Genomic DNA, 27,266 nt, shown 5'->3' on the forward strand with positions numbered 1-27,266 from the left:
GAACAGTTATCCTTCTTGCAGGCTCATGCACTTGCTTCTCCAAGGGTATGGACCATAAAATAACTTTAGCCATCCTGTTTCTAACTTATTGGGCCAGAGGCACAGTAGTCTCCAAATTGGCCTTGAAAAATTAGAGAAAGCTATTATGATCTGCTCTAGAGAGCCAGTGGAAAAACCTACTACATAATTTAATGGAATTAGTTTTATAGCCTGTTGTATTGCAAGAGAGCAGGAGAGATAAAAGGAATATGGGAAACCACCTCATCTGACCCTTTTTCAGGATCTGTCTTTACTAAAAAAAGAGGGTAGGATCCTAGCTACATCTCAAATAGCTAAAAAGCATTACCCCCACCTCTACATTAGGAAAGTGTTTGAACTGGAATTAGCTTGCATGTGTTTAGCTGGAGCTAAACTAGACTGTCATTTTTGTAAATGAAGACAAGTTTTCAGATGGGGAAGGGGTATATGTCAATTGTTCAACTTGCACTATTACCCCAGACTTAGTATAATTAGCTTCAAAACGTCCAGAAGGACTTTGCTTCACCTCGACAGTAGTTTAAGTCACTGCCATAATTTCTACACATATCAGTGTAGGTGTGGGGAACCCATTGGTCAGAGGGAACATGAGAAAAATTTACGCTTCCAGATTTTTGGACTGAGTCTAAATCTTGCAGCTTTACCAATCTCTTGCCTTGGACGTCATTAAATACCAAGCTGCCAAATCAACCACAGACCAATGGATTAAGCAATGGAGACTGATTTGATATTATATTTTAAGGTTTTGGGGGATGGGAGAGCAATTAGCAAGAGTTTCAGGAATTCAGTGTGTGGAGTTGCCAATTTCAGAACAGCTGTCTTATACTGGTGAAGTTTTGATAAGATGGGTTCAAGTAGTATCAGCCAGACTTTAAGAGCCTAAAGAACTTAGTGAAATAGTGTGTTAGATATTTTCAATACTATTTCTTTCCGAAAAGGCTTTCCTTCTTATGGGCTAAGCCCTAAGAGACTGGAAAATGTTGAATGACTTAGCCTTTAAGTTTACCTCTGTAGCTTTCACAAAAGCTGAAGCATTGCTCACTATATTTTGATGAGTAATCATAGCTCCTTTGGGGTTTCCTAAAGAGGAAACAAACATTAAAATCCAACAGTGAATGATTTATACACAGTAAAACAGGGGTCAACCACCTTTCAGAAGGTGTGTGCTGAGTCTTCATTTATTCACTCTCAATGTTTTTAGAAAGTCTTTCTATAAGTCTATAACATATATTGTTGTAAGTAAGGTTTTTTAAATGTTTAAGAAGTTTCATTTAAAATTTAATTAATATGCAGAGCCCCCCAGACTAGTGGCCAGGACCCAGACAGTGAGAGTGCCACTGAAAAAAAATCAGCTCATGTGCTGCCTTTGGCACATGTGCCATAGGTTGCCTACCCCTGCATTAAAATATCAAGTGGAGATAATATTCACTTTATCACTTACCTCTAGGGAAGTCTAGAAAGGGCTTTAATGGATAGATGCACAACACTTAAAACAAAGGCTAATTGTATGAACTAAGTAAAACTTAATGGAGATAGAAATTGCTAATGGGTTTACAAAGGTAGACAGCACCTGTTCTGTTCAAATAGTTTTGAGGAATAAAGACAGACAGAAGGCCTTAAATATCTTCCATGTTTGGTAGCTAAATATCCTCAGAAGGAAGGGATTTTGGAAAGAATTTGACAAAGAAGTTTAACACTGAAGTCAACTTCTAAATTCAATCCTACAAATTCTCTTAATACAAGTCTCATTGTTTTTGACAAACAAGGAGGGGGTGAGGTATTCTGTTGAAGGAGACAAGCTTTTGAACTACACAGAGCTCTTCGTCCTGTGTTAGCAGCAAGCCAATCCTGATAGCTCACTTCTGAAAGTGCATTTTAGTCTCCAGGAATTATTTGTCAAACACTTCAATTTGCCATTGGCTAACCCAGAAAGTTCTATAGCAAGTTTGCCATCTACTACTTTCTGCCGTAACAAGTGAAATGCTGAAGCAGCAGGAGAAACATGGAGCATGTGGTAAGGAGCCTTCTGAATGATCTTTGTCCATAAAAGTAGAATATAGAAAGTCCAGCATAATTAAGTGTACCTGTAGTTCCACTGGTGAAACAGATGACTGCTAGATCTTCTGGATTTGGAGGCTTTTAAAAAAAATTAAGCCAGTTCAGTATAAAGAGATTTTGCAGGACAAAATCATCAAAGTACCAATTTTACTTTGAGCCACAGGAGATGACACATTAGATCAAACTAAGGCACCAAAGACTGAAATTATAACTAGTGCAGATCAGTTCTCTTTTAGGTAGTTTGATACTTACCACAGGTTTTTGTCTGTGAGCTCTCCCCACCTCCTAAAAATTTAGGAGACAGACATGAGTAGGAACCACATTTGCTTTAAAATACTTCCCCATCACTATCCATTTCATAACATTTGTCATTTAGACACCAAGCTGGTTACTTTTGATCATAAAGGAATAAATGTTAAACAGAACTTTAAATGCATATATGCTTGTGCAGCATATATGCAAACAGTAACCTGAAAATGCCCCTTCAAAAACAGCAGTAAATTTAGTGTCTTTGTGAAGTGATAAGTAACTCATGATCTGTGGAATAAGATTAAGCATAGTTTCCAATTTACATGTGGCAGAGGAGATAGGCATGTCACCTAAATTCTCAATGTGATAGCAACCAGTTCACACTCCTATTCTAATCTAGTGGACCATGGCATATGTGTATTCAGCATGGTAAACCTTTAATGTAACAGAAGCCATTGTTGACATTTTCAAGAGAAAGTACCTTTTAGCATTTAGACCAGATCATGACAGTCTTTACTTTTAAAGTCATCATTAATTCTGCACTTTGTTTTGAAAACAGACTCATTTCACGTGCTTCGTCAATGCAGATGGGGCACTAACTTTTTAATCATTGTGCTACTGTCAGATGCTACAGAAGACTTTAGCATCCAATATCATGCCAATACCACCTTGAAGATAAGTCCATTATTCTAGCACGATGGTGCCCATGCTGTGGACTTCAAGAGTTACTGTTGAAGCGACTATCGTTTATGAATTAGAAATATGCTCCCCTGCGACTTTTGAATGGCAATGTTTGGGACAGCCTGTCACTACAAGAAGGTGGGGAGCATCTTTTCCTCAACTGCCTCCCACTGTTTCCCTACACAAGTGCCAAAAACACCAGCTGCCATTCCTTCCCTGCCAACAGTAATGGAGCAGAGAAGCTCCAGTTGCTTCATTACTCACCAGGCTGTAGGAACTTTAGGGAGAGCAGAATAGGAGCTGCACATTAAGGGAGCTCCAAGCAGAGGAAGCTTCATTGCAACCAGGGGGCGGGGTGGGTTCAGCTCCTGGATTCTCAGCTATAGCCCAGGTTACAACAGCTTGGGGACTGTTCCAACTTGCACTAGCTGACAGCTAGATCACACTCCAGCCACTCTTCTCCATCCCCCCATGCTCCCTACTCCGGAGTTTAGGAAGGGAGCTTCCAGGTGGTTTCTGCTCCCTTTGCACCACAATGGGCACAGAGTAGGTCTTACAATCTGCACCACCTATCTTGATTGTAGCCTCTTGTCATTTGAGATTTGTCTGACCTTGTGGCTAAAGAGGCTGACAACTTTCTAGATGTTGGAACGTTTAAGCGTAGAGCCTGAAGTTTTCCCTTCTGACCAGTAGTAGAGGTAATGGCTAAAAGCCAAGCATATTTGTTAATCAGCTTAAAGGTTTCAAGACTAAGTGTTTTTAATCCTAATTAGAAATGACAGTAGTTAAAGAACCCATATAAAACATTTCAATTTGTCAAAAGATTAACAGTCTTAAACCTGAAATAATTCTATGTGTCAGTTACATCATGGTCTTTATCTCAAGGTATAAGAAAGTAAGCACTGAACATTTCCTTGTGACTGTCCCCACCCTGAATTAAAGGCTTAGGCTATGTCTACACTGCATAGCTTACAGAAGCACAGTTGTGCTGCTAAAACCTTGCCACTGTAAGGCATGCAGCGTAGCTGCTCTTTGTAGGCAGGAGAGAGCTCTCCTGCCGAAAAATAAAGCCACTCCCAACGAGGGGCAGTAGCTTTGTCAAGGGGCAGGAGAACATCTCCTGCCTACAAAAACACTGTCAAGAAGGGTGTTTATTGTTAAAAGTGCAGTGTAGACAGCCTCAGTCTCTTCACTGTTTTGCTTTTTTTTGCACTGATGCCAGATGTAGTACTAAACTTCTGGTGGCACTCTATTACTTATTCCTGGTAAGACCCAGGAGACTATGCTGATTATACAATACAATCTTCAGGGTTAAGTCTCAATAGATACATTCCAATAGTCATCTTATATGCAGTGAAGACTGAATATTTTCCCATTAACTGGGCAAATGCAGGTCAGACTTTGGCTATCTTCCAAGGTATTCTGCATTTCAAGTTGTAAGCCACTTTTTTTAATTACTATTAAATAAGCACTTGGTATACAGCAGTTCCCACTGGGGACAAATGATCACTTGAGGGAGGAAAAAAAAGTTAACAGAAGGGCAATCTAGGAGCTACTGCCCTAGGATAGTTAGGCTGTCATAAAAAGCAGCTTATTCTGAGTGTTACAAGCCATCAACAATCCACTCTAAAAAAGGCTTTACCCCCTCATCTCCAAACACATGCAAGTAGCTGTTCCTTGGTAATGACTTCCACTGTTTTGTTATCTGTACACCTTCACCAAAAGGAGGATGCTTTTCCCCAGCAGTCTAACTGCAGCAAAGATTTTGGTTCAGTGAAATTCAGGAGTGTACCTCAGTTAGTGAGGATCAAGCATATCACTTGGCAGTTAGATATCAGTGAGCCTTGTCTTCACCAATTTCCCAATCAAAGCCTGGTTAAATTTAAAATTCTATAGCTTTCCATGGAAAGATGTGCACTTCTCTTGAATTCCACATCTGAAAAAACTGTCCATTTTACTGACTAGATGGTCTGTTCAAATGAAGTGTCACAAGTGAGCCTATGAGCCATGAAATTTTTTGGTTGAAGGATGCAAACTGCAAGCCTATCCCCCAATTCTGTACTTGGAAGTTATACTGCCTCAATCAAAGCTCATTATGGCAGCCTGAAGCAGAATGGCTGTTATATACACCTTTTGAATATTTTATGGGCTTCCAGATGATGGTACTCCTAGAAGGCCAGTGTTCCACTTCAGGCCATTGCCATTGTTTTGTGGGGCCAGTGTAAGTGGTATAAAATCCAGCAAGACAGCTTCATGTTAAGTTTCCAAATCACTGAGCCAGAAACAGCTTTTAGAAAAACTGGCACTCCCTCCCATTCCCTCTGTAGTAGGTAATTTGTTTTTATTCACCATTGCCTTAGATTCAGAACTACTAAACTGATGAATCTACAAACACCTGCTCCTCCCTCCCCATATTAGCATTCCTCAGAATGAGGTTGTACTAGATTTTCTTGACCTCAGGGAGACATGTATGACAGCTGTACCGTGTCCATTTACTAGCAGAGGCAGTAAGACAATTTAAGGTTCCAACTAGAAGATGGCACAGTGTTGGTGTTTGAGTACCAAAATTGTCAGGGACACCCAGTCCATGACTATGTGCACTGAACAAGATCAATACAACTAGTTATTCTGTATATAAACCCACCAACATTTGAGTTTTAGTGCAGCTGGTACTTTATGAAATAGGACTAAGATAAACAGGTAGCAGAATTGTTTAGACAGCTCCTCTAGCTGTAAATATTAATGGTAAGATTTAGGTTTTAGTGTTACCCTCGAACCAAATTTCACTAGTTTTTGTATCCACCTTGGAAAAGATTTTGTAGACTCATTTAAGCATTGTGAAACACTACTAGTGAATTGTTTACTTTCTAAAAGGGTGTCCTGTGTAAATAGACGTCAAACCTTTACCCTTCACTCTCGGTCAAAGATCAAGATTTTGTAACCAGCCACCTGAACAGGATGAATTACTCTGCTGACTCCCCAACTCCCCCACCCCTCCAGGGCACTTCACTGTACAACTATGGGTATAGAGAGGATACTGGGTGGAAACAGTAAAGTAGGGGAAGACTTCAGTGCTTACCTCCAATTCTCTCAGGCTGAGAATTTCAACCCCACACTTCTTCCCACGTTCTACGAGATCACTATCAAAGGAGTCCATGATAACAATGGTGTTGAGGACTGGAGTTTCTCCCCTTTCCACATTATCCAGCAGAAGCTTGGCCTTGTCAGATTTGTCACAGAAAACCAGTCCTACATCAGCTGAATTAAGATATGAGTGCTATTAGTAAAAGTTTGACTTATCTAATTATTAGGCCTGATCCAAACAGGTTCATATCAGAGGGTTATTCTGAGTAAGACAATCATTTTTACCAGTCAAGCCTGTCATCTGATGTTTAGCTGCTGAACTACTGAAAGAGTCATACCTTTGTTCACAATATAACTGATTGCATCAGCTCCCAATGTATCATAAAGTGGCACCACCACCATGGAGTAGGTGTAGCATCCCTGTTCAATGAGAACCCACTGTGTAGAAAGAAAAGCACAAATCAATACGAGTTTACTAGTCCAAAACAGCAGAATGCTAAGACTCCTGAACTGAGGGAACCCGATGTTAGCATTCAAATAAGGAAATCTTCAGCGTTTGGAGATTTGCCCACCAAGAGTTGCTTGTTCTTTTAACTGTCATTTGTTTACCCAGGAGTGCATAGTATAGGTGACTAGGTTTTAGAGACCAACAAGCAAGCTGGCCTACCAGTAGTTCTCAGTTATATGGGAGCAGATCAATCACACACACACACACACCCCCACACTCCTTGCCCCCTGAGAGAAGAGGGGGGAAAAACCCAAGTCTTTTTCTACTAGCTAGCTTCTTGTACATACCCTACATACACCCATTCTATTCTTGTCTCCCTCCAGTTTCTTCCTTTTGATTCTAGCTGTTCATGGGAGTGTGCTTTATAGGTGGGAGCACAGCGATTTCCCTTCATTCAGTGCTTTTATTAGATTAACTTCAGTCCCTGGCACAGCCCCCCTCTGTATGAGCCATCACTGAAGTGCTTCAACTGTCAGTGCTTGTCACTCAGTGCCAGTTGGTGCAGTCTGATATGTTTGGTAAACTGATGCAAGCCAGTCTATAGATGGTGGTACACTTCATATGGCATTTGGTTATTAGTTTTTTCTGGTCACCTTTCCCTCTTGAAAAGGGGTCTGCTACTTGAGACTGAGATCACATGCATCACTTCCATAAGTAAAGTCCAAATGGGCAGAAAATCCCTTGTTAGTAAGGAGTCGTTCTGTAATATATGCAGAGCTAGATATATGCCCTTTGCTTGGTGAGGAGCTCTCCACAGGCACTCAGACAGACATGATTGCAAGTTGAAATAGAAAGTTCACTGGATAATTTGTTACATATCCCAGCAAGCACAATAGCTATTATAAACTTATGCCAAGTAGTTTAGGTAGGTGAGATCCTAAAGTATCCTTGTCATGCATTCAGAGGATGTCTAAAAAACAGGACAGTGGAAGTTGTTCACTAAAGAGAACCAGTTATATGCAATATCTGTGTAGCTATGCTAAATTCTAGGATTTGTGACTACCATGAGATCGAAGTCTCCCTGGCTTTTCTGTGTGCCTAGAAACAGACAATTCAAGTCTTCCTTCCTGGTACTTTGAGTTTTGTCACAAATTCTACAATATTGTAAGACTGAGTATTTTTCAACATCTAATGTTCACCAATTCCAGTTAGTGGTGAAAGCAGCAGACATCTTTAAAAAGCTGAAACTGGATCCATAATCCTAAAGGGCTCTCTAAGCTTTTACTATAGCAAAAATATTGGGGAGGGGGGGGGAGAAGAAACTGTTTTCAGAGGCACTCAGCCAGTTACTTCATTGCCTGAACAAGTGGTACTATGTTTGTGTAACATTAAATTGGTTAATCCTGTAACATTTTGTTCTGTATTAAATATGCTACCAAGGTTGCTAAATCTCAAGCCTCTGTTATGTTCGTTAACCTGGTCCAGGAAAGCTTTAGGTTTCCTATACTACTGGTGCTACATATTTACATGCTGAACCAGCCACCAACCATGACAATTTTTTTTTTGAAGGAGTGCATGTTATAAGTAAGCTGTATCATCTTTCCATGCTCATGTTCCAAAAGTGTGCTTTGTAAAATTCAGTATAATGACTCCTGACAGTTGACCCCAAGTTGCTCACACAGTAGAGACCATGTTCAGGCCTGCCTGCTAGATAGTCTTACAAGCCAATCAAGCCATCCTGATAACGGCACCTGAATATTTTTGGACTCAGTATTACAACTTCTTATATACCAACTCCTTAAAATTTTCTAAAAGTAGCCTCCATTTTAGTGCCTGTTGCAATAACACCTTGAAATCCACTGTACCAAATCCTCCTGCACTAGCAGAATTCAAGCACCTTTGTGTTAGACAGATAATGGTGGAGAAAGTTTCCCCATCACACCCTAGAGTTACAGACAGATCTTCAATTATAACCTTGAGTCCTGACACCAGTTCTTCTCTCTGAACATGAGGAGGAGGATATTTTGTCTATATGCCCATTCAAGCTAAAGTGTTACATTTCAAAAGATTTCAAGTTGGTAAGCTTTAAATTTCTATCGAGAAATAATTTATACTCTGAAAACTGTCTGACTATAAAGTTGCAAAATAGGGAGATTACTGTAGTTTGCAAGCATAAAAACATCTGTTTCTAAGTTAACAGAGAAGCAGTGGAGATGAAATCTATAATAAACTCATTCACTGGCAATAAACTGTTTGAGTAAGGGTTTTTCCCAGGTTTTTCCCTGTAGTTATTCATTAGGGATTTTATATTGTGTATTCCCATAAACTGGTAATGTTTTGAGGACATTTGACTCAAAGACCATGCCAGCTTCCTAAAAATTGGATGGGGGAGGTTTCAGGGAACTGTGTAATTTGGAAGATACCAATATTTAAAAATTGCTGGCTTAAGTGAACCTTTTCCATCTCACTGATGACCCAATTTAAAAAAACACCCCATACAAATACCCCTCAGGGACCAAGTTACATGGCTCCAAGGTAGGCCTTGCATCTGACTTGTCCAATGACATAAGGAGGTACTAGAAGGCACAGAAGTGTAATTGATATGCCATAAAAGAGAAGTGTAAGGCTCAGAAGCCTTTGGCTGGTGCAGCGATCTTCATTTACTGCTCCGGTACCCCAGCTAGCTAAAGCATGGGTGGGCAAACTTTTTGGCCTGAGGACCACATCTGAGTGGGGAAATTGAATGCAGGGCCTTCAATGTAGGGCTGAGGCAGGGGGTTGGGGTTCAGAGGGAGTGTGGGGTGTGGGAGGGGGGCCAGTGTGCAGGAAGGGGCTCAGAGCAAGGGGTTGGGGCATGGGAAAGGGTGCAACGTGAATGAGGGGCTCAGGGCAGGGGGTTGGGGTGTGGGATGGCTGCGGCAACGGGCTCAGGGCAGGGGGTTGGGGTGCAGGAGGAGTTCAGGGTGCTGGCTCCGGCCGGACGTCGATTACCTGGAGCAGCTCTGGGGTGGCAGCGGCACGCAGTGGGGCTAAGACAGGCTCCCTGCCTGCCCAGGTCCTGCGCCTCTCCCAGAAGCGGCCAACACCACGTCACTGCAGCCCCGGGAGTGGGTGGGGGAGAAACAAGGGTGCAGCACATCAGAGGCTCTGCATGCTGCCCTCCCCTAAGGGGTCCCTCCCCCAAAGCTCCCATTGGCTGCAGTTCCCCATTCCCAGCCAATGGGAACTGTGAGGGGCAGTGTCTGCAGGTGAGAGCAGTGGACAGAGCCCTTTGACCCCAGGGGCTGCTTCCGGGAGTGGCGTGGGGCCTGCAGCACCACAGGGGTGGCAATCCTGCAGGCTGGATCCAACCTATGGGCCATAGTTTGCCCACCCCTGAGCTAAAGGCTAGCTTGGGTACATCTATACTGCAAACAGTGCAGCTGTCGCTCAAGTACACATACATTGACTAATCTCCTTGAGTAAGAGAAGTCATGCTGCAAGGGTGCTCCAGTTTTTAGCCATTCTTCACTATACCCAAAGAAGTTCTGCTAGTGAGAAACACTATACCAAGAGAACACCGTTCTAGCTCCTTCTCTGCCATTCCATCTCCTATTCTAGGAGAATCCAGAAGACTAGGGCCAATGAGTTTGTGGAAACCTATAATTTTAAACATCTTACATTTTTTCCTATTAATCTTGTTTTATTAGGTGGGAGATGTCCTAGCCTCTTTTTTCCTTAGTCTGAGGGGGTGAAATTGTGGCTGTGTGGACATCCATAAAGCCTACAGGAAAGCACCGGGGGGGGGGGGGGAGAGAAAAGAGGGAGGGAAACAAGAGAAAAAAGCATTCCCCAAGTTTTAAACAGCCTTAAATATTGTCTCAAAGACACTAGAAGTGTTCCATGTTGAGAAGTCTTGAAACCTTCATACCATATCTACCAGTTGAACATACTATCCTTTGGGAAAGGATTGTGGGCTCACTTCCAGCTCACTTGAAGGTAAGGTCCAAGACACTGCATTTAATAGAATAGAGCAGATTCTACACAGAAGTGGCAGGCATTTGGTAAGGTTGTAATCCACGTCTGTTCATGCTGCAATACCATTTGGGTGTGTCACAGAATTTAGTGTTTGCCTATGAGTGGTTAGCATCTCTGGGGAATTGCTAAAATCAGTTTCATGACACCAGCAAGCACAAGTACAGCTTATAGTTTTATATACACCATACTAAACAGATTTCTAAGCATTTTAAATATTAATCACAGTCAAAATGAGATGCCCTCTAAAACTGGGTAACGAGCTAGCAAACTTTGTGACATGAGGGATAAGTCTCCTCTCTGACGTCTGGAGTGTTTAGTGGAAAAAGGGGGAGGTGAGTAATTCTGCTGTAATTACCCCTTCTTTCTAGATATGGCTCTGATAAGAATCTGTGCCAATAGGTCTGTCACAAGGAAGCAATATCTACTACACACTAGATGCTAAGCTTGGTTTCCTAGTTATAGCTGCCATATGTACAGGGGTGGCTCCAGGCCTCAGCACGCCAAGTGCGTGCTTGGGGTGGCAAGCCATGGGGGGCACTGCCAGCGCCACAAGGGTGGAAGGCAGGCTGCCTCCGCGGTTTGCCTGTGGAGGGTCTGCTGGTCCCGCGGCTTTGGCGGACCTCCTGCAGGCGTGCCTGCAGAGGGCCCGCTGAAGCCGCGGGACCAGCGGACCCTCCGCAGGCACACCTGCAGGAGGCAGCCTGCCTGCCTTGCTTGGGGCGGCAAAATTCCTAGAGCTGCCCCTGCACATGTATAACTGTAGGCCTACATGATAGCACTCCTCTACCCCCAATGCATTTCTCTTACTAGGAGACTGGTACACTGTCCCATTCAAGTTCTGAAATTATTGGACAGTTTCTTTTAAGTTTACCTTTGTCCCTAGCATGTCCTTCAGATAGTTACCTCTGGTCTGTTTTGTGCGAAGATTCCTATGTACTGGTCTGGAGCTGGCTTGTAGCCTCTGTGAAGTAGTGCTGAACCCACATACTCTGCTCTCTCTGACACCTGAAACAGAAAGCCAACTAAGGTTAACAGCAAGCTCCTCAGTACACCACACCTCAATCTGTTGATCTTACACTGGGTATTGGGATTTAAAGTGCAGGAAGGAGAGAGTCTAGTGGGCCTTTTTATTTTTGGATGTTTCCATGACTTAAATGAGAGGTGTTACAATAGCCATCAGTCAATCTACTCCAGTTGGACTGTAGAGCATAGCATAGCAGTTAACAGTTAATCACTTCAAGACACTATTCTTGGGGGCTCTCAAGCTGATATGACTGAAGCTGAACTCTGCATATCTGCAGTCCACCTAAGGGATGCAATACTGGAATGATTTAAACTTCTAAATTCTGCTTGATTCAGTCACGGAGAGTGACTGTCATCCATTTAGTTCACTTTTCAGATGGGTATTGAATTATACAAATCTTTCTCCAGTACTTGAAACTGGATTCCCCTGATAAACCGGTTTAAGGAACAGCTTTCTGAGTTTCCTGTTCTAGTGTCATGCCTACAGCCAACTCTCCACTGGTAGATCTAAAGTTGGACTCACCATCCTGGCCCTTTAATCTAGATTCAGAATGCTACACAAGCAAGTACACACCATATGATTAAGTAAAGCACATGTGAGAACTTCACTGTATAGGATGGTGATTATGTCCGTTAAAGGAAGGACTTTGATGGGCTCATCTTTCCTGAAGAGGAGACAGCTTCCTCCAACTGAAAATTCTAGCATCTAGGAAGATTTTAGAGAGGGAACAGTACACTCTAGGGAAGCCTTATCACAAGTTTGGAGCCCAATAAAAGCATCACCTGGAGAGGCAAGGAACATCTCCTAGTTCTAACCTTAAGATGATGCAACTAATTTTAGACTATAGTTTTAAAAACTAACTGCTGTTCAAAAAGCTTTACATGAAGGCTAGTCTCCAGCTCGACACCTATAGCAGTTCGGCAGAAATGTGCTTACTGGCATATCTGCTACTTGCATTCTGCACATTTCCCCCAACAATACTACACATCTGTGTTTTGGAGAGCCTCACTCTAGTTTTAAAGTTTAAATCCAGGGTTTCCCAGTGTGGAATTAATCATGCATTTGCAACAGCTAGACCAATAGTTCTAAGCCAGTGGGCTGCTTGCAGTCTAATCAGCACACAGCTGTAGCCCATGCAACATCCTCAGGGCCATACAGGTAGTATCTATTGTGTGGGCTACATCCACACACACAGCTGGAAATGTGGCCCACAATGGTAAACTGGTTGAAAACCACTGAGCTAGATGGACTGGTAAAAAGGCTGTTTAAGCAGCATCTGGAAGATGCTGCCTTTTGAATAGGTCAGAGCTATGGAATAGAGCTCTCAGCAGTCTTGAAATGATTAATTTAAGATGGGATCTGAAAGGTTGTGGTGTTCTTTGAAGTACCCCCCCACACACACACACACACACAGTATCTGGGACTGTTCATTTTAGGACTGATAGATTTATAGTCCTAAAATGCACAAGCTCCTGTGAAATGCTTTTCACTCCATTTCCCTTTTATATTAGCTCTTGTCCCTAGAGTGCAGGGCCTTCTTAGAGTGGCATTGCTAGAAATGATCTCCTTGCAATATTTTTTTGCAGGGTCAGAGTCAGGGCAGCATAAATTTGAGATACTACTTGAAACAGCTTGAGAGTTACAAGATTTCATACTTCATTGGTATTAGACTATTAGTCATACTAGGGGGGGAACCCAACTTGTTTTAAGATCGAGAACTAGAGTGGCTGCTTACCTCTTTATAAGAGATCCATTCATATGGCTGATCTGGTTTTCTAACACCCAAACAGGGACCATTATCTTGGGGGGGGGGGGGGGGAAGAGAAGAAAAAAAATTATGTGGCAGTTATTCCAGTTTTGTTCAGGCTATAACTCTGTTCTTTCCCTTTCAATTATTTGATACCTTAGCTGAACTAAACAGCTAGTCTCCTGTCAGGATTAGGTTTTAAGAGACTATCATCCACTGGGAGCTAGACCAGAGGCCATCTATAGAAGCCAAACCCACATTTGTTCCTGTTTGGTCAGTGTACACTGAACAGTATGCACCCTAGGTTGCACAGCCCTGCTTCACATCAGATCTCCAGTTGGTTTTGCTTCCCAGAGTTCTGAAACATTATCTTTGTCCTCCTACTATGCTAGAGCATTATTTGTCTACCTAACAGGATAACATCTTATCCTGCAGCCTCAATGGTCTCAAACCCTACAAGTTAGTTCTTGACAGCAAAGAGACTACTTTTTATAAACTTACTTGACACCTCCAAACCTCTTTGGAAGATTTCATAGGCTGTTCTCACATCATCATAGTAATATGTTAATAGCTCATCACTATTAAGCAGGCATGATCTTCGAGCATGCTCACCACCCTAAAAAAAAGTATATATGTTTATAGCTAGGGAGGCTAATGACATATTGAAAGACAGGAATGACAACATAAAGATACTGGTGGCTAATTTGAGACCAAAAAGGTTTCAGAAGAGATGAACAAGTTGAGAAGATCTTTCTGGATTTCATGAGTCCCATCATTAAAAGTAACAGCAAGATTGAGGTATCATAGGTGCATGAAGGGGCAGAATTTGGCCATGGCACATTTGTTCTTTAAGAGCCTAATATTTAAAACACCCCCCCCCCCAAACCATACACTAAGTGAAGTACATCATTTAGAAAAGCTAGTTCTTCTAGCCATCTCCCCTCTAGAGAGGCACTTGAGGAAAGAGTCAATGAATTTAAAGTTAGAGATCTTGTTTGCTTTTGTAAGCAAGCTTGCATCCACCTATTTTATAACACTGTTTAACAGGTCAACTCTAGAGTTGAGTTTTATTTTAAGAGATCCCTCAGTAGTACTTCAATGAAGTCAGTATTAGGTCACAAGAGCCAACTAACCAGAGCAGGAAGTAAGCTTTGAGCACAAGGTACAAGTTATTTAACCCTATTCCAGCATCCACAAGTTTTTGGTTTTTACGCTCCCTTTTTAAAGGCACTCAGAACCAGTTTTCTGGTCTAGTTTTTAATAGGCCACTAAGAACATACCTTGGAATTTAGGAAGCCTCCTTTTTTCAAGCATGCTAGCATTTGCTGAGAGTAGAAGCTAGCAATTAACTTGAGAGTTCAAGTTCATAGCTTATTCTCTAGGGTTTTTAGCAGTAGACTGAATCTAGAGTATTTTTATTGATTGAGAATGCCTATTTAAGAAATTCAAGTTTTACATATGAGAATGATACATGTTGCTCTCACCATCTGTGCAGTTCATCTCTATCTGAAAGCCTCCAACTACCAAGCTGTTAGCAAAGATAGTCCAGTTCAGTGGCTTTAAAACTGTGGGTCGCAACCCGGTACTGGATTGTGGAATGGAAGGCACTGGGTCGCAGCAGCTCTGGTCAGAACTACTGACCGGGCCATTAAAAGTCCTGTCAGCGGTGCTGCCCAGCTAAGGCAGGCTAGTCTCTACCTGTTCTGACACTGTGGCCCAGAAGTGGCCAGCAGCAGGTCTGGCTCCTAGGTGGTGGGCCATGGGGCTCCATGCACCGCCCCCCCAACCCGAGCACTGACTCCACCCTCCCATTTGCCAGTTCCCAGAGCTGGGAGGGGGTGGTGCCTATGGGAGAGCAGAGCAACTTGCACACCTCCGCCTAGGAGCCGGACCTGCTGCTGGCTGCTTCCAGAGCCCCAACCCCACACTCCAATCCCCTGCCTGAGCCCTGAGCCCCCCCAACCAAGCCCCCCCGTACCCCAAACTCTTCATCCCCAGCCCCACCCTAGAGCCTGCATCCCGAGCCCAGAGCCCCTCCTAAACCCCAATCCCTTCCCCAGCCTGAGCCCCCTGGCCTCGCACTCCAAACCCCTCACTCCTGCAGCCCAACCCTCTGCCCCAGCCTTGAGCCCCTCCCACACCCCAAACCCCTCTGCCCCAGCTCCGTTGAGTCATGGGCATCAATTTTCTTCAACGGGGTTGCCAGAAAAAGAGTTCTAAAACCACTGGTTTAGTTAGCTAAACACAGGATTTAATGTAAGCTCTTCTTAAATAGTAAGAGTGTTCAGAGCTGACACCTAGGCTTTATTGCCTAACCAAATTTTGGACTAGTTGAATCAGTCCCTTTGTGGTGTACATTGTATTTGGACTACTACACATGGAATTGTTTGCATGTTAGTCTAGGCTCTTCAAGGTCCATGGTAGTCTCAATCTAGCTCTGGGAGACAGTCAATTACCTAATTATGTACACTTTGGCAGTTCAAGGAAGAGGAAAATACAATATATTAGACATACTGTACTAGCAGTTCGTCAGGGAGAGTTTTAATGGCAGAACAAATTACACTGGTTTAAGTCAAACTCTGTATGTTTAAGGCACTATTTCAGTGACACTCCTTCACTGTTAGACTGAGAACAAGTATTTGAAGAATAAAGTTATTCTAGACACTTAGTATTCCTATAGTGCCTAGGTTCAGAAGCATACTGGCATACACTTAAGCCCTTTACTTACTCCGCAACAAGTACACATCACTAAGATATGCTTGTACAGCGGAAAGGAAAACAAGGCTGCTCACTGTACTGTATTCCATTTCATTGTACTGGAGACTCTTATTCAGGTTCACTGAAAACTTTAAAGCTTTTTCTTTTCAGCTATTGCAGTTTCTAGTTTTAGGAACTGAATAGCTTATGCAATAAGCTTCAGACATGGAAAATGGGACTCATGAATTTGTGCACGCTCCTATCCCAAACACAAGAGCCAAATTTGTTTCATGGAACCCAGTGGAACGTCCTGTGTTACCTAATCAGTCTGCTACAAGTTATTCGTGGAACGTGACCTGAATTAAGATGAACTAGAAGCTAAGCTAGAGTTCTAAAGGTTATATTCCTGAAGTCCATTTAGGCCCAGATTTCTATTTCATCTTAAATCTGGTCCACCCAGTTAGTTTGCAGCAAGCTGGGGTGTGAATCTACACCACACTAGCCAGCCATGGACTGCCTCTGTGTACCCTGCTGACATGCCTTAACAGTTCATTGGGAGTAGCTCAAACTTTAGCCATGGACTGCGTGGAGTAGATCAAAGTTTGAGCTACCCCCATGAACTGTAAGGCATGTCAGCAGGGTACAGAGGCATTCCACAACTGGCTAGCGTGGTGTAGATTCACACCCCAGCTTGCTGCAAACTAGCTGGCTGTAGACAAACCCTCAGATTAAGTGTAGCAATTTCTTATTATAGTGCAAATACAAGATGGGGAGATAAAATCCTGCAGAATGGCCAACTGCATTCAGTGTTTGAGAAGTACTCACTATAATGATATGCAATGAAAGTTTTAAGGCCTGAAAATGTCATGTCATGAAGTCAAAGCATTGGTTTCTATTCTGTTTAGAACACAGGCATTTAGAGTACTGACTCACAGGTGAAGTGGTACTACGTGGCCCCTAGATATGTGTGCCCTTACTGAGTACCTACAGGATCCACTCATACTTTGAGTTCATTCGTAGATCAAGATTTGTCGTCATTTGACACAGCAAGAGATATGCTCCCACTTGAAAAAAAATCCACTGGTTTGTTTCCTGTTGACTAGAGTTGTATTTATGATTAGCATCGCCCCCACAAAACAAGATTGTATCTACACCAAGAAATGCTTGAGTTTGCATCCTCAAGACCCAAGGAACTGTTCACCTTCAGTTTGCTGAAGAGGGAAGCACAGTGGCAGGTGATTCTCAGCAGCAGTAGTGATTTCAACTGTCCAGAATGTACTTAAGTAAATTTCAAACTAGGTATACAACTTTGACAATCCATAGGTAGGCACATTAACAGCTCAGTTTGAGCACACAACTCACTTCGAGGCCCTTAAAGTTAGACATCTGCATTTAAAATGTTTGCCCTGAAGTCCTTCAAGGCTGGACCGCCCTTCATCTGATTTCTGCCCCCCGCCCCCCTCCACCCGATCTAGAAAGATCGGACTGCCTGCAGATCAGAAATCTTACTGCGTTATAGGTGAAACTGTTATATCGAACTTGCTTTGATCCACTGCAGTGCACAGCCCCAGCCCCCCGGAGCACTGCTTTACTGCGTTATATCCAAATTCGTGTTATATCAGGTTAGAGGTGTCGTTTATTGGCAATGAGCTATCCTTGTGTTTTTTCCACTGATAAAAAAAGAAAAAACCCACCCTCCAGAAGATCCTCTTGGCTGCAGCTACATCCTTGAAAAACCATTAGAGCAAGTGGCAATCCTTGCAATGCACCTGGCAACCATGAAGAGGTCTTCCAGTTGTTGCATGCATAGTATGGGCCATACAACATGTGAGAGCTCAACGGGTTATATTTCTGGAAGAGTTATGGAATCAGACATCCTTAGAGACACTAGAGGTCACTAGCATGCCCTAATGTTTATCAGGATTTATAAAAAAAGTGCTCGAGAAAGCACTTGTCCATATGTTCCAAATGAGGCCCTTGACATAACTTACATACATTCTAAATGCAGCCATTTGAGAATTTACCACAAACAGTTTTGAGGCCTGGAGAGAAAGAGCACTAGATAGCATAATGTGCATTGTCATTTGGAAGAGATTCCTTTCCTTCCCTGTCCTCAGTTTTTGTGCATTCAGATTAATGTGGAGTTCTACCCATAGTTACTTGGGCAAGGCACGTGGCTATCAAGTTGACAGCTATGATTGTTCAGATATTAGGCTGACCAGACAGCAAATATGAAAAATCGGGACAGAAGGTAGGGGGTAATAGGCACCTATACAAGACAGCCTCAAATATCAAGACTGTCCCTATAAAATCAGGACATCTGGTCACCCTATCGGATATCCTTCGATATGGGTAAAAGGTCAGTCTAGGTTTGACTAGGCAGTTTCAAGTGTGCCTGCAGATACATGCACAGTTAGGGATGTGGTTATCACTGGATAATGCTCCTGAGAAAGTTACAGCCAGAATAGCGCAGTATCACACTAGCTACGTGCCTTTGGAATTTTACAAAATGCTTCATTCAGCTATTCTTAAAGTGTGACTTAAATGTAATAAGATTTCTGTATTGCAAATAGGATCAGAGTGCCATGGACAAGCTTTGACAATAATGCCTATATGATTGCTGGGGGCCTAGCTGGAAAGGAGTAATAGTAATGATATCTTTCTGAAGTGAAGCCAGCCAGAGGGTCAGCGTCCTTCCTTAAAAAGGCAGAGCAGAATGTGGGCAGTCAGCTCTAGTACTTAGAATTTGGCAACTTTACCACTCAAACTACTTGTGAATAGTTATTGTAATACCTAGAATTACACTGATTGTTCTTTAGAGGCAGAATACCTGTGCAAGAAATGCATGTAAACTCCCAATTTTCAGGCTAGACTGGATAAGATTAGTTTTGTCTGGGTTATTTTTATAAATCAGAATTTAGATTAAGTGACATTAAGGCAATGACTGTAGTATGTATTGTGATTACTTGGGGTTCCCCCCAAAAAAACCCAAACCACACCCCGCCCCCAACCATTGAAAGTTTCAGCTATAACTCTAGAGGTCACTATTAATGTACAAGTTTTAAAATATGCATTCTAGAACTTCACCTCACTAATCCAGAAACCAAGTGGTCCACAAAACTGCTAACTGTTTCTCAGCTGAGATTTTGAAATACTGTAATGAGATTTCATGTTACTATTACTAGAATGCTAGTTTCACAAACTTTACTACAGAATACTTGGAATTTATTTCCAAGACAGTTCCCTATCATTGTCATTTACTTGAACACAACAGTCTAGTCTTGTGGTACTGTGCCAAGGTCTTTTGGATAAAATTAAGAATATTGACTTGTACAGTTTACTTGGCAATTCACAAGTTTTGTATGTTTCCAATGAGTCCTCCAAAATGAAATTTCTTCACTCACTACTGTAATTTGTTAGATTAAGTTTTACTGAGTGATTCCAGTGCAGTCCTACCTTATTTGTGATCCAGCAAGTCTGGCATTAGTCAGTACAATACAGATCTCAGTTGTTCCTATACTGGGGTTGTTAAAAGGATTATAATATTATGGACTCATGATTCCAACTATAGAATCTATTTGAAATAGGAGCCAATTTAGATTATACTTGAGAAGCAATAAGAAAGCTGATCAGAGACCTCATTTTATGTCCTTGTCCATGGTCTAGGACTTGCTTTATTAAGTTCCAGACTACTGTCAAGAGGGTCCTGTTTGTCCAAGGAACCAGTGACAATTAAAGCCCCTAAAGGATGGGAGCTTTCCAGTTGTATAGGCTCTCACTGCCAGTCCTATAACTTGGAGACATTGACTCTTTGCTCAGCTACCCAAACAGCTTGCTGCATGCCACCACTCTACACCAGTGGAATATGTACCCCTGCGGGTACGCAGAGGTCTTCCGGGGGGGTACATCAACTCATCTAGATATTTGCCTACTTTTACAACAGGCTACATAAAATGCACTAGCAAAGTCAGTACAAACTAAAATTTCATACAGTGACTTGTTTATACTGCTCTATATAACTATGCACTGAAATGTAAGTACAATATTTATATTCCAATTGATTTATAATTATATGGTAAAAATGAGACCATGAGCAATTTCAGTAATGTGTGCTGTGACACTTTTGTATTTTTATGTCTGATTTTGTAAATGGTCTTTAAGTGTGGAAACTTGGGGGTAGGCAAGACAAATCAGACTCCTGAAAGGGGTACAATAGTCTGGAAAGGTTGCGAGCCACTGCTCTACACCACTTCCAGCTTTTAGAACTCAATCATGACAGCAGCCATCTGAAAGCAGGTGGTGGGATTTTGCTACTTGTGACAAATATTGTTTCACCACTAAGTTAAATTGTGAAGTTACTTCACTGACAAAGTACATTAATACTCCTGCTTTGACTACTACTCCCGATATAGGAGTACCTACTACCCATTTCATACCAGTGCAATGGGTTCATTAGAGATACCTACCAGTAGAAAATGGTTCTTGTTTTTAATTCATGCTCTTGAAGCTTCTCTAAAAATAAAGACTTGTTTTGTTACTTTTACTAGGCCATTGTAGTTCCTTTTGAATGGAGAAGCCAGCCAACAAAATCCAAGAGGATTTTTTTTAAAAACACACCCAGAAATATTGCAGACAAGATTTCCATCTTTCCGGCTGATTGTATGGCTGAAGTTGGCTTTCTTACAACTTTTACAGCAAGTAAATTCTTGTTTTAGTAACTTTACACATTAGTTTGTGTTAGTTTAGTTACTGGTTCTGCTCTTACTTCAGTTTTATGAAGCTTAAGACAAGTGACTAAGTTAAAGGTAACTTGTATTAACAGGATTCCATGTTAGTATTCATAGGTCAACTTCATTTAGTACACAATGACTAGTTATATATGGACAGACAAGTCAAGTTAGAATAGGAGACTTAGCATTTACTGTTAATATATTTTGAGTGTTTTTACAGTTCAACAGTAATTGACTATCTCTTGGCTATCAAGGGAAGTTCAGACTCACTGACTCTCTTCACTATTCTGGCAGTTGAATCCCGAGTTTTTCCCTATAAAACAAGGAAGGAGGAACTACCACCAGTGTATCCCTACAGCTCACCAACAACCTCCCCACAGAAGATCCTGGGACTGAGAAGACTATAACCAAGATTGGGGAGGGGACACCGGAAATATCCTTCCTGAATGCCAATTGCCATCTCTGTCCTAAAGTCTTCTTAGCTCTGCTATAGAAAGCCCACTGTTATAGCCACTGCTTAAACAATTCTATCCACATACTCAGTTGATGCATACCAAATGCTGAAGTTTAACTAGTTAAACTAGTCTGATATTCTTGTCAACACCTGACTTGTGGACGAGAATCTTCATCCATTACTAAGATAGATAAAATCCAGGAAAATGTTTTAACAGGTTGCTGACTTGTGCACACTTAAAAGGTACATTTGACAGTTAATTCAGACCTTTAAGGGCACACCAATATCAGATAGTCTTGCCAAGAAGCCCCAAACACATCTTTTAATACTGATCAACTTAAGGGAAAAAAATATCGTTTTAACACTTAGAAAATGATGTAAGATGACTAGTCTGCCATTTGCTGAAAGCCAGTAAAAAGCTAACTGCAATAGCAGGAATAGTCAAGTGTTTGGTCTATCTACTTACGTAGCACTAACCTGGAGAAGAGACCTATTGCAACTGAATCCTACTGACCAAGAACACTAGTTATTTAGATGGACATCAGCTTAACCAGGTGGTTAAGGAAGAAAAGTGGTTTCACGTTTATCTGTTCTGTGACAGAGCTTTTGTGCCAATCATTAAACCAAAATATTAGGGAAATAATTTAGAATGAAGCCTAATATCAATTAACATCAAGGAACAGCAGATATTCTACTAAGAGTGGAAAGAATTCAGAAGCCTAAAAAAATTGCTTTGTGCAAGAAAAAAATTTCCTTCTACCCCATGCAGAAAGAGAGCACATTCCAGGTAGATACTCCACACAGAGGTTAGTCATCCTCCCCACTGTAAGTACCCCCACGTTTTAAAGCTGCCTGCTACAGGCATGGCTAGACAGAAATACACTTACCTCTACTTCCACAGACTGCATGGCTAGGTCGCATGGTGGTTTCAGAGCTTTGGGTCTTGTTGCATACCAGTATGTTGTAAGAGCTGCAAATGCACCAAACCCCATCAATGTGTTTGTTGGAAGAGTGCGTATATACTGTCTGAAATCATCAAGTTCTGGCATTCGCAGATGTCTAAACAATTCATGTGCTTGCATTGCGGTTGGTTGCAGTTGTTCCTTATGCTGGCGGCTGTTGATATGAGAAATACTTTTACATAATATGATAATCCCTTTCCACTTTCCCCTTCCCAGCAGGAAGGTATATACACTTTGCCTTACAATTTCAGTTACTGAACAATACCTTTCTAAGCACTAAATCAGTAATTTCAGGTAAGCAACTATTAGTCAATCCAATACCAGTTTATTAAATAAAAGTGCATGGATCAGAGCTTTAATATCCTAATTCTAAACCAATTGTTGGCATGTGCTGCATTTTAACCAAACTGCTACTTTACCTCTCAAAAGGAGAGTTGTTTATAGCAGACTGTGCCTTTGGCACATATGAAATAATTAACTATTTTGTAGATATGTTGTAAGACTGCTTCAGCAACATTAGGAATCTAACCTGGGGGTTACGTCAAGAAGCCAGAGGTGGCAGCATTCACTTTCTTTGTTTTTTGCCTACATTTGAACATTATGCCTTAGAATGCCAGAATGTTAGTGACAAAGCACCATAATGCCATGGTAGCACAGCAACAGGAGAATTTTCCACCTTGCAAGTCCAGCAAGATAAGCCTTTATGCTGAACTTTCCATAGCTAATTGAAGTTAGTTGTCGTCACAACTGACCTATGAAGAGCCACCAGATATGTTAGAGGCATCCCATTTCCCATCATGACATCAGTGTATCTTCGTTCACACAGCAGGACAAAATGACATTTCAAGGTTTAATGTAGTAGTGCAAGGCAATATAAATAAGCATAGGAAGTTAATTTTATTTGCTGCTTATGTACAGGAGAAAGCACTGGAGAGCCTTCTCTGTCTCCAAATACTAACTGACAACATACTGCAGCAAGAACAGACTGGGGGGAAATAAGGGGGAGAGCAGGGGGATTGTTGCTGTCAGCTCAGCTGGTGCTTTCCTCTCAGCCAAGGTCTCTCAGGCCATTAGTCACATGCTGAGCCCTAGAGCTCCTGCCCACTAGGCTAAAGGTAACTAGCAGACAAGCCATTCAGGGGAGGTAGGGCAGGCCAATGGCAAGGGAGTCTGGAATCACACCACTGCACAAAAGGGCAACAAGCAAGAACACAATGTTTGTCTCAGAAACTCACAACTGGCAGCAACATTCATAAATGCCTGTTGCCAGCTCACGCCTCCTACCACAAGAGTCACAATAGACTTTTAGAGAAAAAATGCAGTGGATATTTTGATGTCGTGGAGCAAATACCGTTTTCGGAAGCTGGTAGTTATTTACCCAGATGCTTAAAAAGCTGTTAAACTTTATTGCATATAGTGAAGTGAGATCAAAGCACAACTAAATATTTATGCCAAACATGTTTACATAGTATGTTGTAAAAAGACTGAACAGCAAATAAAGTAGGTGTTTACTAGTGTAAAAATAGACATATGAAAACTACACTTAAATTAGGATGCTAGTCAGTTGTATGCTAGCAAGATGTGGTTCCCTTTAAAATTAAGATGTTACTGCTACAGAATGGTCCCAGTTTACAGTCTGTTGAAATCTGCAATGAGTTACTCAACTAGGCAACAGGAGAGCAGTCTAGCTCACAAGATGTCTACACAAGTGTTTGGAGAAGAATTAGGTTGCCAGAGATTGCAAGAAAAAGTCATAGTTCAGGGTTTCACAATACCAATAGGAGAGCCGAGAGGGATGGTCTTGCAATTAGGGCACTGGACTAGGGCTCAGTTCAATTCTTGGCTCTGGAAGGACTGAGACTTATGGGAAGTCACTTAGTTTGTTTCCTCACCTATAAAGTGAGAACACATGCCACCTTTTCACACTTTGTCTTGTTTTTAGGCCATAAATGCAGGGCATGGGATTGTCTTACTAATAGGGCCTTTATCTCAGTTATGGCCTCTAGGTGCTATTTAGTACAGAGAGCTGCAAGATCCTTGACCTGTATTCTTGAGGGAATTTCTGGATATATTCAATTTACCCCATCAGTGAAATGAATTAGTAAGTCAGAATAGTTGATGAAGCACTGTCGTTGCTTTAAGTTATGCTCTACAGAACTGGAGAGCAGTTTATTTTGTGCAGCATTAAAAACTTATTGATGTTAGATATGGTATATATTTTAGATCAAGAGGAGGTCAGAATTAACAGCTGAGAACACAGTAGTGAAAGTTTTGTAAACAAAGCCCTCAATTTAAAAAGCTGAATTTAGATAGCAAGCTCCACTACAAAATGTGCCTTATTGCTAGTTTTTCTAGTTTCATAGCACTGTCCTCCTACAGGGCACTAGTCTTTCCTTCTACATAGGTGCCACACTTGAAGAGTTAAACAAAATTTAAAATGTAGTAATTAGCATTTTGCCTATTTGACAGGGGGCAATTTGAGCAGCTTTTGGTCTTAAAATAGCCATGAAGTGTCCTACATGTACCCTTAACATAGATGAGTTTTTGCTTAGATGCTGGGTCTTCAAGGATAGTGTAATTGTTGAAGAATTTCCCATCTATAATGAACTCGAGATGATATAACTAAATGTATTAATAAGCGATCTAGTGTAAATCTTTATAGCCCATTTATGTACAGAAGTTATAGTATAGTCAAGGAGTTAAAACAGAATTAGGGGCAAGAAAGCCCAAGTTTTATTTTTAATTGATGTTTGTTTGCAATGTGACCTACCATAAGATTATAAATTGAATAAATGTAAGCAAAGTCCGTAAAATGGCTTTGAAGGAGTCCATAACAATATGATTGCTTGGCATACCAGTAAAGCTATTCTTGCTATGCTTTGGTGGCCTTGTCTTCACTAAAAAAATATTGTAGTTCTCACACAAGAGGTCATCCAATTGCTTTGTCTTAACTCAGGAACTACCTAGAGGTAAAATCCTACTGAACACTTTTTGTAATGAAGGTAAGGCCACAGAGGCATAGGAAGAACAGATTGTGAATTATACATTGGTCAAATACCAAAAACTAAGTGAAACAGGAGGATGCAGCATCTCGCACCTACTTCACTCTGACAATGCCCAGCAGCATTTTGATTGCCTTGTCTTCACTGCAGAGGCAAATTAAGGGTGTGCACACACACCTCAGAGCCTGGGTCACCTGACTCAGCCTGAGCACTGAAACTCAGCAAGGAGGTGTGGGGGAGGCCTCAGAGCCCAGGCTCCACCCAAAGGGGAACATCTACACTTCTATTTTTAGCCCCATAATGCAAGGCCTATGAGCCCAGCTTAATTGGCCTGGGCACAGAAACTTGCTGGTGAGATGTCTCCCTACCTCCCCCCCAATGTAGACATATCCTTTAGCTCCTGGCCCTTTTCTTCAAGGCCCTATGTCAGCCAAACATAGGCTCACCTGAGATGAGCAAGTCAGCATCTGCATAAGATTCAGGTCTCCCCCTTTTATTGTGACACCTTCCATACAGTCCACTCATGTCTGGACCCCACACCCACCCCTACCAGGGCAGGCCTGATCCTCATCTCCAAATCCCTCCTTAAGAACTCTATTCAAATTTTTTTCCAGCCCTTAAACAGGCAAGACAAAAGTTGGCTGATCACTTGCTTTTGTTGCGCCAGCCTCAATCCTTCATCTGTTTGCTTAGAGATGAGAGCACCTATCTATTGGTCACTGGCAGGTCTAGCACACGGCTATTAAGGTTAAATTGTGCTGGAAAAAGTCAGCAAGATCAGGTGACTCACTTAGTAGTACTGCTCTTTTAGCAAGCTGGAGACCTATGTTTGCTTGTTATCCTGATATCTGAATTGCGGAGAATGCAACTTGACATGCAGAACACCCATCAGACGTGACAGGAGTAGCGGGCAGCATCATTCCTTGTAGAATGGAAGGCATAGCAGTACACCCTAAAGCAGTGGTTCTCAACCAGGGTCCAGGGCCCTGTACAGGGCCTCGAGCAGGTTTCAGAGGGGCCTCCAAGCAGGGCCAGCATTAGACTCACTGGGGCAGAAAGCCAAAGCACCACCACATGGGGCTGAAGCCCAGGTGCCTGAGCCTCGCCACCTGGGGCTAAAGCTGAAGCCTGTAGCAATGTAGCTTGTGGGGGCCCCCTGTGGCATGGGGCTCCAGGTAATTGCCCTGCTTGATACCCCTCAACTCTGGAGCTAGCTTTTATATGCAGAAAATCAGTTATTGTGGCACAGGTGGGCCATGGAGTTTAATAGCATGTTGTGGGGACATCAGAAAGAAAAAGATTGAGAACCTCTGCCCTAAAGGAAGCAGACTCACTCCCTGGAGCATAAGAGCTTGTGATGCTCAAACTGATGAGCATATAGAGATGCACCTGGAGACAGACTATATATGAAAACTTTAAACTCTTGCTTAAAGAAGCCAGTATTAAGAAGTTTTTACTGTACCCTGACCAAGATTAGCAGCTAGGTTTGCAGTGGGTTTTTTGGCAGAAAGAAAAGTTAGATCTTCTCATGTTACTCTTTTTAAAGAGAGACTCCGACGAAGTGGGTATTCACCCACGAAAGCTCATGCTCCAAAACGTCTGTTAGTCTATAAGGTGCCACAGGACTTTGTTGCTTTTACAGATCCAGACTAACACGGCTACCCCTCTGATATCAGTAATATACCTAACTTTAGACAAACAGCAATCAATTTCCAAATACTGACATGCAAAGTTGACTTTCCATTTGGGAAAACGTCCTTCTGAGCTCTTCATATCAGTTCTGTTAAAATCTTTTGTGCCACCCAGGCAAAGCTCCCTTCTGACACATAAGTAACAAGCACAGCATCCAAGACTGATCTTTACAGCAAGGACAGTATCATTTGAGGCAGTAAGCCAAATTGGCAAGATACTGCTATTCATTGCTCCTCCCACTCATGGTGTACAATCATCTATTTACAGAGGGCTAAAAGCTCCCCTATTGTCTATCAGTAACCAGACATCATTCGAGTGCAACGGAAGAAAACAGGAGAGTAGCAGTCAGCTTCTCTATTGCAGAGAGAAAACACAAGAACCAATA

General features: G+C 42.0%; 2 protein-coding genes across 5 annotated transcripts in view; one reads left to right on the forward strand and one right to left on the reverse strand.

Moving 5' to 3' along the window:
* Nucleotides 1–27,266, forward strand: part of HELT (helt bHLH transcription factor) — a 172,679-nt gene that overhangs the window by 37,312 nt on the left and 108,101 nt on the right. The gene's annotated exons all lie outside the window — the stretch shown is intronic.
* Nucleotides 1–27,266, reverse strand: part of ACSL1 (acyl-CoA synthetase long chain family member 1) — a 66,781-nt gene that overhangs the window by 30,523 nt on the left and 8,992 nt on the right. For all 3 annotated transcript variants that reach the window (XM_039540512.1, XM_039540510.1, XM_039540511.1), the window contains 9 exons: nucleotides 22,113–22,341; nucleotides 13,846–13,960; nucleotides 13,333–13,397; nucleotides 11,477–11,578; nucleotides 6,447–6,546; nucleotides 6,104–6,282; nucleotides 2,347–2,379; nucleotides 2,121–2,172; nucleotides 1,043–1,116 (listed from right to left, as the gene is read on the reverse strand). In XM_039540512.1, the coding sequence (XP_039396446.1) occupies nucleotides 1,043–1,116; nucleotides 2,121–2,172; nucleotides 2,347–2,379; nucleotides 6,104–6,282; nucleotides 6,447–6,546; nucleotides 11,477–11,578; nucleotides 13,333–13,397; nucleotides 13,846–13,960; nucleotides 22,113–22,307 (915 nt within the window). In that variant the 5' untranslated portion in view covers nucleotides 22,308–22,341. The remainder of the gene's footprint in view (nucleotides 1–1,042; nucleotides 1,117–2,120; nucleotides 2,173–2,346; nucleotides 2,380–6,103; nucleotides 6,283–6,446; nucleotides 6,547–11,476; nucleotides 11,579–13,332; nucleotides 13,398–13,845; nucleotides 13,961–22,112; nucleotides 22,342–27,266) is intronic.

Source organism: Mauremys reevesii, linkage group 5 (genome assembly GCF_016161935.1).
Source record: "Mauremys reevesii isolate NIE-2019 linkage group 5, ASM1616193v1, whole genome shotgun sequence".
Classification (NCBI taxonomy): domain Eukaryota; kingdom Metazoa; phylum Chordata; order Testudines; family Geoemydidae; genus Mauremys; species Mauremys reevesii.